The sequence below is a fragment of the Miniopterus natalensis genome, chromosome 12 (assembly GCF_054644295.1).
Source record: "Miniopterus natalensis isolate mMinNat1 chromosome 12, mMinNat1.hap1, whole genome shotgun sequence".
Classification (NCBI taxonomy): domain Eukaryota; kingdom Metazoa; phylum Chordata; class Mammalia; order Chiroptera; family Miniopteridae; genus Miniopterus; species Miniopterus natalensis.
The window spans coordinates 8669133-8680336 of NC_142092.1; the positions used below are offsets into that span (position 1 = coordinate 8669133).

Here is an 11204-nt window from a genome sequence, read left to right on the forward strand (position 1 = left end):
GACTAGTAAAGAAATTTAAGTACAAAAGTATAATCCTTTCACATAGAAAACTAAGGGTCAGATGACTTCAAAAACAAAGTCTACTCAATGCTTAAGAAAGATATAATGCCAGTCTTAAATAAACTCTTCCAAACTTTAGAGAAAGGAAGAAACATTCTCAACTCATTTTATTAATTCAACATAACCTTGGTAAGAAAACCTGACAAGACTTCCAGTCAAGATGACCAGGTAGGTCAGGGCACATGCCCAGGTTGTGGGCTCAATCCTGCAGGGGGTGTGCAGGAGGCAGCCGATCAATGACTCTCTCATCATTGATGTTTCTCTCTCTCTCTCCCTCTTTCTGAAATCAATAAAGATAAATTTAAAAAAAAGAAAAAGAAAGAAAGATGGCCAGGTAGGTAAATATGGTACTCACATCCTCCTGCAACCACATCAAAATTACAAGTAAACTACAGAACCACCATCATTCAGAACCACCTGACATCAAGCTGAATAGAAGTTCTACAACTAGGAAAGTTCTACAACTAGGGAATTAAAGAAGCCATACTGAGACTAGAAGGAGGGGCTGAGACACCAAAGGGGCTGGTCCCACACCCACATGTGGCAGATAAAATGGGGAAGGATATTTCGGCTGTGGAGGTCTTGACCTCCACACCAGGCCCCCCAGCCCAGGGTCCCAGTGCCAGGAAGAGAAGTCCCTATAATTCTGGCTGTCTTGGCCCATCCTTCAGATTTTCCTAATATCTCTCAAACAAGCAGCATCTTGCCTCAGTAGCCCTGTACCTCTTACTAAGTGGCCCCAGACCTAACACTAGCAGCTGCCAGCCTTGGTTTACAGCTTGGCCTCTCATGTGTACCTCCAAGCCCAGCACAAGCAGCACCATCTACAGACTGCTTTGTAGCTAATGTCAGGTGGCCTTGGCAGAACACAGGTGGTGCTGACTTTGGCCTGCACTTCCCAGAAGGCCCCATACCCAGCACACCCAGTAGACAGCTTCAGACAGTGTCAGAGCACCGCTGCCAACCACCTCCACAAGTGACACACTCAAGGGGCAGACACAGTGGGTAGCAGAGCCCTGCAGAAGTAAATCTGCTCTGTGGGGTGGCCCCAGCACAGCTGATCCTCCACAGTGGTCGGAGGTCAGTGGTCAGTGGTTGCAGCCAGTCCTTGCAACTGATTGGCCTGGCTAATTAAATATTATATAAATATATAGAGAGGTATCGTTTTCAAGTTACCAAGTGAATTAGATGTGAGAATCCTGTAAAATACTGGGAAATTTTCATAAAAGTCTAGGATTTTACATCTCTTCCCAGCTTAATTTCTTAGTCCAATTAAAAATGAAAAGTGAAAACAGTAGGTGATACTCATTGGCGTTGAACATATCATAGGCACAAAGGAACATGAGGAAACTTTTGGGGTGATATGTTCATTACCTTGAGGGTGGTATTATAGTGATCATTTCTGGGGTGTATACATATATATGTGTGTGTGGGTGTATAAAACTTATCAAATTATATACTGTAAAATTATGCAGTTTATTGTACGTCAATTACAACTTAATAAACTATATAAACAACACACAAGCAAACACATATACACATACCTAACAAAAATGCTAAAATTAGTAAGACTGACAAAACCAAATTTTATGAGGATATGAAGCAACCATAACTCTCATATACTGTTGGTAGGAATGCAAAATGGTACAAACACTCTGATAAAAGGTTTGGTAACTTCTTATAAACTAAACATACATCAGCTCTATGACAAAGTGATTCCATTCCTTATTATTTACCCACGAGAAATGAAAACACAAGAGATTGTTCAAGAAATTTGTAAATAGTTTTATTCATAATAGCTAACCTGGAAATAGTCCATCAGCAAGAGGACGGATAAACAAAATGTGGCATCTATACAATGGAATACTGAAAAGGCAAAACTGATCTATGCCTTAAGAAAGCAGAACATGATTGCCTCTTGGGGCTAGTGGCAGGACTAGGAAGGGAAATGAAGACATTTTCTACGGTAATGATAAGATTCTATATCTTGAGAGGGTTTATCCGGCTTATACAAAGATGCATATTTGTCAAAACCCATGGAATGGTGAGTATAATTAAGATTTGTGCATTTCATTATAAATTTTAATTCAAAATGAAAAAAAGAATTGTAAATAAATATTGAACTCTAGCTAATGACATGCATGCTCAAGTACTTGGGGACAGAATATACTAATGTCTGCTACTTTAAAATGCAACAAAAGATGGCTTGATGGATGGACAGATCTGTGATAAAGCCATGTATAATGAAACAGAAAATTAACAGACTCTAAGTGGTGGGTATTCATTGTACAATTCTTCCCACTCTTCTGTATGTTTGAAAAGTTTCAAGATAAGATATTGGGGGGAAAAATCCATTTGTAAGATAGTAGCAATTCCACTTCTGCATACTTATGTATGTCTGCGTGTTCATGGACATGCAGACGTGAATTACACGCTCTGCATATATTCATGTACGTTGTGCCATGCTCATCTCAATCAGATCCTTCCAACTCACTTTAAAATTACACGAGTTCCTCCTAGTCCTAAATGATACAAACCAAAAGAGAAAGAAACTCCCTCAAAATGCTATCCTCTTTCAGCTGCTATTAGGTCACTGTCGCTCCCTCTCCAAGCCACATTTCTTAGAGAGGTGAGGACACTTCCTGTGCCCATGCCTTCACCTACTTCATTCTGGCTGGTGCCCCAAATTCCAGCAAAATGGCTCTTGCTCAAGATACCAATGATCTCCACACCACCAGAGCAAACAGGTATTGTTAATCCTCACCCCTCAAAGAATGAACAATATTAAATTTACCTACGTTTAAATTTGAAATTAGGGAGGCAAATTTTACTTGGCATGTCAAGCAAGCCTTTTTTTTTTTTAAAGAAGAGTTCTATTTCACATTATGGCCAAGTAAGAATGTAAGAAGGTGGAAACTTAGGGGACGATATCACAAAAAAAGAGATAAGAGAAGAAGATAATACTATAGTTCAAACAGTAAATGTCAATCGTCCGTTTGTATGGACCTAATTCTATTGCATCCTGAAATTCTAGTGAACTCATTAACTGTTGTTCACATTTCTTCAACTGACTTAGTCATTACATCTATAGAAGCTCTATCTTATATGGTCTCCCAAACTGCCTATTTATGTAGAAATTACCCTCTGAGTTACAAGAACCAGGGAACTAGGTCTCCAAGGATCAGACAAATCCAACTGAGTATCAAAATTAGTACAGAGACTGTTTCCTAATCTTAAGGAGATGAACCCTCAAAGACTTTCACAGCATCTAACACAACTCAGCCTTCCAATGATGTCTCTGTGCTAGGTAACACAAAATTATGCAGTAAAATCACTTTAAAATTCATTCTATGAAATAGAAAATAAAGGGAATTTCTTTGTAACATGGGCTTCACAGATGAAAACTAAACTTGAGCCTAAACCATGCAGAAGAATTTCAACTGTCCTTAGTAGCTTTAAGGTAAGGTTTCCCAAACTACAGGTCACTTTTTGCAGCACCCTCACGTTTCTGACTTTGAAGATGAACAAGCATTAGCTAGTCAAAGAAGTGTGGGAAAGAATATTCTAGCATGGGCAAATACTGTAAAAGTATATGTAAAGAGTTATAAAAGGGCTTTATTATTTATTTTCCTCTAGTATTCATCTATATATCTTGGTCACAGACAGTAGTTTATGAAAGGCTTTTTTTATTCTTGCTACCTATTCTCCTGAGAAAGCAAATTTGTTTATTCCATGAGCAATTATTTAGCACCTTCAATGTGCAAGCCTAGAACTATGTACATTGCCTAGACTTAAAGGAACAGAGCATATGGCTCATGGTAATACACTATGGTTATTGAAGGACTTAATTTTACCCTAGCTTTTTACACCAGAGCTTCATACATAGTGGTATTTGGCTATTTTTAAATGTTAAATTAGTTTTTCATTTATCTCTGGTTCCTACAATGGAGGTGTAATGAAGAATACAATAGCTTAAATTCATTTATAACAAAGGTAACACGGAAGGACTTAATCACAAAGTAGACAAACACTCCTGCAAATCCAGAGTGATTATTTAGCATAATGTCTAGATTCAGAACTCTAAACTCTTTGGATCATAAACCTCTCTGAAAATCTAATGAAAGCAAAGCATCCTGTGCTAAGCAACTTCTAACAGGGCTCCCAATAATCCCCATCTCTTGATATTCATAATAACCTTGTCTAATCTCCCCTTGAGTACAGGATGAACCTAGTAACTTGCTTCTAAAGAAGCGACTATGGCAAAAATGAGCAGCTATCTCTTCTGTGATTAGTTACAAATGATCATGAATTCTGTTTTACTAGGCTCTCTCTTACGCCCTCATTTGCTCTCCCTGATGAAGCATGCTGCCATGTTGTGAAAAGCTCCAAGCAGAGGCCCATGTGGCAAGAAACCAAATGAGGCCTCAGTCTGACATGCAAGAAACTGAATCTTGCCTAAAACCACATGAGCTAGGAAGTGGCTGCTCCCTACTCCAAGGGAGGACTGCAGCCTTGTGAGAGAGAGAGCCAGAGGACCTAGTTCAACTGTGCCTGAATTTCTGACCCACAAAAACTACAATATGTTAAATCATTTTTTAAGCTATATATTTTGGAGTAATTTGTTGTGCAGCAATAGATAACTAAAGTAGATCCTCTCTGCAGAAAAATATATATAGTACATGTACAAATTCCAGCACATTTTTTTAGGAAAATAGGAGGCCTCTCTCAAGTCCACCAATAGAACTCCTAGTGGCCCAGGGATCCCAGATTAAGAAACTCCTGATACAACATGCACAAAAGGCCTTCAAGAATCAATTTAACCAAGCTGTACAGCTCAACAAATGTCAGTATGCTTTCCTTCCATAAAGTATTACTAAGAAGGTTAAGCTATTTTATCAATATAATTGTATTACCAAAGGTAAAAATCAAGCCACATTATACCAAAACATTATTTTTGGTATAATATATGAAATAATATATTTCATAAATACTAAGTAAGTATTGAGGATAAAATAACGACTAAGGCACTGTCCTTAACTTTAAGGAATTTACTGTCAGGTGGGCAACACACACACAGTAGCTATCAAAAGAACTGGGAGTGAAAACAGAGATTTCCATATGGTATCTATTCATGTTTTTAATTATAAAGCAATTAAAATAATTACCTGTACTGTTTTTCCAAGTCCCATATCATCACCAAGAATACACCCTCTTCCTTGGATGAAGTGTCCATAAAGAAACTGGGCTCCTTCCCTTTGATAGTCTCTCAAGTACCTATTAATAGTATAAGGAATAGAGTCTCCATTGTCAGATAACTGAAAAGCAACAGCAGATGATGGAAATTTTCGGTCTGGGAAATAAGGTTTTTCTAAATCCTCATCATCAAATATGAAATTCCTGGAGCAATCTTTAACAGATTTTACTTCCTGAAGTCGTTTAAGAGGTACTTTCCTTTCTTGAAAATCTGAATATAAGATGATTGCAAATGACTTCCCATTTTCATCCACTGCGATAGATTTTATGCTCGCTTCACAAAGTTTTTCATTATCTGGAGAAGGAGCGAGACATCTTTCTCCTGGGTGCCATATGTCTGTAATAAAAAAGAAGAAAATAAAGCTTCCAAATCTAGTTTATAACGTGCCACCTCAATTATCCACTATCAGAAAACTACCTCACATAAATACGCCTTCCAAATAACTGAAACAAGATAAATCATAGAGATAACATGTGTAGATATTTTTCTAAACTATATCCTCAGATGTTCTCCTATAAAAAGCAGGATAAAGGGCGCATATTTATTTCCTATGGTTCTCAGCCTGCTTGTGTCATAATCTCCCCGTACATGCCTGGACACTGCCTCTGTTGTTTCTGATTCGGTGGACACAGGCCGTGGGCACCGGGTTTTATTACTATGTTTGGTTGTTGAATTCAAAAGCTGATTCTGCTGCACAGCCAAGGTTGAGAACCACTGATTTAAATATTCATGATGACTCCTTAACATAATGATATGGCAGAGTAACAGTGAATAGGACTTGGTGAGGAGTCAGCTAAAATCCTCTGGAAAGCACTGCTTTTGTGGTTCTGTCTCTTTTAAATAGTTATTCCATCTTCTTTCTCTGGAGACAGCTGTTTCTTCTCATTGTCAATACTGCTGCTTCTAAACTGTTGCTTTATACGTATGTACACAACCAATCAAGGGAACCCCAATCCAGTGATGTGTACCAGCTTTGTCAAGGTTTTTTCCCTTCTAGGTTTTGAAGAGTTAAGATTCTTAAAAAAACAGATAAATTCTAAGATCTCTTTCTGCTGATTCTATTATTTTTTGAAAAGTCTGACCTCTATATACATGAATTTGTTCTGTGCTTAACTGTACAGCTGTTTTATTTTCTATTCAGGAAATATAGCACTATGACTGAGGAGGGGAGTCTCTATAGAGTATACTATTGGAACAATTAAAAAGTACCAAATAGAGGAAGTTAAGTGAAAATAATTTTACAAATGGAATTTGTTATAGCAAGAACCCCAGAGGAACTGTACGGCTACAACTGTAAGGACAGTAGGAATTATTTTTCTCACACATTTCTCACTGAGACCATATAGCCATTGCTAGTTTCCTAGGGTCTTCTTAACGATTACAAGTTAGGTTTTTATAACATTCATGGTTATAATATGACTAGTATGTCCATACTCTCTTAAGAATAGCTCATTATGCTATTTCTCATCAGTTTTCCTCAAAAGTAAAACCATTATGCCCACTAACTTTGGTGAAATGACGTTTTGCATGACAATCAAAAGCAGACAGAGGAAAGTTCTTTGCCCACTCTAATGTCTGGATCCAAACTATTTAAGCACTGCTACACTATTCTAGAAGAAAAAGTTTAAATGTGAAGCTAAAACTCTGACCCGCTGTACAGGAAATAACACAGAGATCAATAGGCCCTACTTTCAAAATTGTATTCTTTGGGCCTTAAAACCTAAATTAATCCCTATAGCAATTCTTAACACATTATTTCTGTTTCACATGATTTGTCTGCCTACTCAGCAAATGCCTTCAAATTTTTAAAGACCCTAAGCTCATTAATTTATTTATTATTCAACATCTATGACTTGACACCAATTATTAACTAGATATTATTCCCTGCAATGGGTACAAAATGAAAAAAAAAATGTCAAAAACTGTAGTGATTTGGCATGCTCTCCCTCCCTGGAGCATGCCCTTGCCTTTCCCTTCCCCCTCCGACACCCCTCCCTTTCCCCCACAGACATGTATCTCCTAAACTCTAACGGACCCCAAGAGGCTTGCAACCAGGGCAGCAATGAGCAGGGGCAGTTAGTCCCAGGCTGAACCCCTGAACCTGCCCCCAAGGCCCCCTTTTCTGACTCCTTAGTGAGCCAAAGCAGCCCAGCCCAGGCTCATTTCCCCACCTAATCCCTCTCCTGTTATTCTAGGCCCTTCCTTGTTTCACTGTCCCAGCTTTAATAATCATCCTCTAAAATAAAAAAATAAAAATTTATAGTGATTAAAACTTGCTGAGAACCAGACTTTCTGAATCTCATTAAATGACATATGTAACCAACTTTTCAAGGTAGAAAATCTTTAGCCTGTCCTTACTCCTTTTTTTATATTACTCCCTATATCCAATCCATCAGAATAAAAAAATTTATTACGTTCCTCCCTGAAACAACTGTTGGCAAACTATTCTGTAGAGTCAGATTTTAGCTACTTGTTATATTGGATCTTGCAGGCCTTTTCCTTGTAATGTAAGAACAGCCAGACGACACCTGGGCATGGCTGTGTTCCAATAAACACCTGGGCATGGCTGTGTTCCAATAAAACTTTATCTACAAAAACAACTGTGCCAGATCTGGCCCACAACCATAGTTTGCTGACTTCTGCCCTAAAGCATGGCATTTTTGGCTTTCTCCTAAATTACTGCTCCAGGATCCTAACCATTTTCTCTGCTGCCACTACTTTCCCCCTACAATCCATTTTCCATATAGAGGCAATATTGACTATTTAAAAATACAAATTATTAGCAAACCTTTAGCTCAAAATCTTTCAATAACCATTGCATAAGCCCCTATATGATCTGCCTCTACCTACTTCTCCAACTTGCTCCATTTTCCCCTTGATTCACACATGCTAAGCAGGTCTTCTCTCAGCTGTTTTTCTCACCTCCGAGATTCTGTCTCTGAGCACCTTATTTAAAGTAGGGTGTCCCATTATTCCCTAGCTCATTATTTTAGTGCTTCCATAGTATATATACAATGTTTATCATGTTTACTTGTTTTTATCTGTCTTTCCCACTAGAGAAAAACTTCTTTTTGAAGGAAATGTCTGTATTGTTCTAAATTTTTATCCCATCACCAGCACACAGTAGGCATTCAGTAAACATGTGCTGAATTTATTAACGTAAACACATCCTTGATCTCACTGATCCTTGAGGGAGACAGATGCTAAAACGTTTACAAACATGAAAGTGTAGTAAGTGCTCTGGAAGAAGAGGACAGTGTGCTGTAAAAAGGAGTACTGAGGAAATAACATAACAGGCAAGAAGGCCTAAGAAGAGGGTGCCAGCCAGATGGCGCAGCACCGGCAGAAGCCTTATGGGCCTCACGCAAAAATTTATGGAGATCGATTTGGTTCCTGAGTTTGGCTAATTTCTAGAACCAAATAGTTAAGTTTGAGCTAGGGCTGGGATCACTCAGGATTCAAACTCTAGAATAAATAGCTTAAATTGGGAGGATTTCATGTTGGATGAACGGAGGTGGGGGTAGGGGTGGGGGAGTGTAAGGCTCCTTATGATCTGGTCCCTGTTTTCCTCTTTAACGTCATTTCCTCCCAGCTCTCCCTCTTGCATTCCAAACTGGCCTCCTTGCTGTTCCTCACTATGGCAAGCATGTTCCCACCTCAGGGCCTCTGAGCTTTCTGTTCCTTCCACCAACACTCTCCCTAAATACTGAAGTGACTGATGCTTTCAATTCATTCAGGTCTCTGCTTTAAATGGCATCTCCTCAGAGGTATCTTCCCTGACCACCCAATCTAAAATAGCAATCCCTGACACTCTTTCTTTACCCTGCTTTATTCCACTTTCAGAGAAAAATATTAAATATCTGTTACTGTTTATCTCCTCAACTTAAATGTAAGATCCCGAGGGCAGGGCTTAATTTGTGTTCACCGCTACATGCTGGGCACCTAAAACAATGTTTGAAGCTCAAATACTTGTAGGATTAACAACTTTTACATATAGCTACCATTTGAAGGCTTTATGTGTACCAGCATGTGCTTTAGATGCAGCAGTTCATTTAAGCCTCACAACAACCCTCTCATTACTTCTTGTAAGTAATATTATCAGTTGCATTTTACAAATGGTAGAACAGGTAAAGGTTAACCAACTTGCCCATGGTCACACAGCTAGAAAGTGGCAGAGCCTGGATATGTATCAAGCTATCTGATCTTGAAGCTATCAGCTCACACATGAATGAACTAGTCCCTGGAACTGAGTAGCCCCTGCTCCTTTTAACTGAGGTATGAGCATCCCAGTCACTATAATATCCACTCAGCAGCTTCATCTATTTATCTCACCTGCCAGGTTTCTACAGGTGTTGGTATTCGTGGTCCCTAGGTTATAGTGTCATCATTTTTGGCCTTCAGTTTTGGCTTGTTACATAAACCTCTTTGAACTTTAGCTCTGAATTAATCTACTTAATGAGATCGAGATCCTCCTCAAAGAAAAGCCTGTAGATAAACAGTCAGCATATTGCTGGGCACAGAACAGGCACTCAAGCTTTTGCTATATCTCTATAATGAAATCTTTTAACTCGGGGGCAAGAAGGCATCCAGATGACTAGTAGCAGATAACAAATCCTCCTTAAACCCTTTCTTGGTGACTCCTTAAAGGTGGACTATAAGGCCCTGCTCAATATATCATATATTAAGCTCTTTGTGTTATAAAGGAAACTGAACTAAGTATTTCAACCTTTTTTCATCTACTTAACAACAAACTTCTACCATTCATAAGAACTGGGGCATACAAGGATAAGGAATTAAAATATCAAACATTTCCTGGGCGCTCACAATGGGCCAGACGCTGGGTCGCATTAAGTGCTTTGCATATACCATCTCACTTAGTAATCACAAGAACTCAGCAAGCATCAGCTTACAGGCGAGGCAACTGCCCGCCGTTGCTCAGCACGTAACTGTCAGAGCCGTGCGAGATCCAAGGCCCGCCTGGCTGCAGGGTCCCGGCTCTCAGCACGGAATCGCAAAGAACCGGCCCCGCCTGGGAGAGGCTCACAGTCTGCAGCTGTCACTCAGCGGAGCCCCAGGGTGACACCCCAACCCTAAGGGGACTAGCGGGCACCGGTCCACGCGGCGCAGGAGACAGGTGTCAGCAGAGCGGCCAGGCGCAGAGCTTATACCTTTGCCGGCGGCTTCCGCTCGGGGCTCCGGCGCGGAGGGATCCATGTGGCCAGGGGGAGGGGCCTGGCAGCCCCGTCGCTTTTAACACCAGACCCGCGGCGGAGGCCGGCGAAGAGGAGGCGAGCCCGCTGACCGCGGCCGCCACCGCCGCCCGCCGCCCTCCGTGCATCGCCCCCCCAGACCCGACGCCACGGGGCGAGGGAGCAAAGGTGCAGCCAGATGCGGTCCGGGGAGAAGAGACGTGGCGTCCGAGGCGGCAGCAGGGCGGAGGGCACTGCGGCGGCTGGCAGGGCGGCGCTCGCCTAGCGGTCTCTAGCCGCACGGCCGCGCCAGGGTAGAGACGCGGAGCGCGACTCCCTAACCCTCCCTGTCAGGGCTGCGCCTCCCTACCGCCCACCGCGGCTTCCAACCCGGACTTGGAAAATCCCGCGAGAGCCGGCTTCCGAGCTGTCACCGGGATCTCGCGAGAGCAAAATCTTGGCTCGCAGGGGCGGAGCAGTCTTCCTCGGGCCTCCTCTCCCGCGGAGGACTGGAACACTAGAGAACGCGATAGTTGGGAGTGTCGCGAGGTTTAGTTTCGTTGGCTCGCGTGGTGCCGGGTCTGCGGCTCCTCGGGGAGTCGGGAAGGTGCTCGCGGGCCGGGTGCTTTCAGGGCCGGTGAGAAGGGCGGGGCCCTGCCGCGGACGGTCGTCCCCGCGACGTGGCTTCTATTTGGTGTTTG

At 41.4% G+C, this 11204-nt stretch overlaps 1 protein-coding gene across 1 annotated transcript in view; it reads right to left on the reverse strand.

The window, feature by feature from the left end:
- The window catches only part of ERCC6L2 (ERCC excision repair 6 like 2), a 106258-nt gene extending 95709 nt beyond the window's left edge, over window positions 1–10549 (reverse strand). Inside the window, exons 1-2 of the mRNA XM_016206654.2 lie at window positions 10483–10549; window positions 5226–5650 (exon numbers count right to left, since the gene is read on the reverse strand). Coding sequence (XP_016062140.2) covers window positions 5226–5650; window positions 10483–10528 — 471 coding nt within the window. The 5' untranslated portion in view covers window positions 10529–10549. The remainder of the gene's footprint in view (window positions 1–5225; window positions 5651–10482) is intronic.
- Between the last annotated feature and the right edge of the window lie 655 nt (window positions 10550–11204).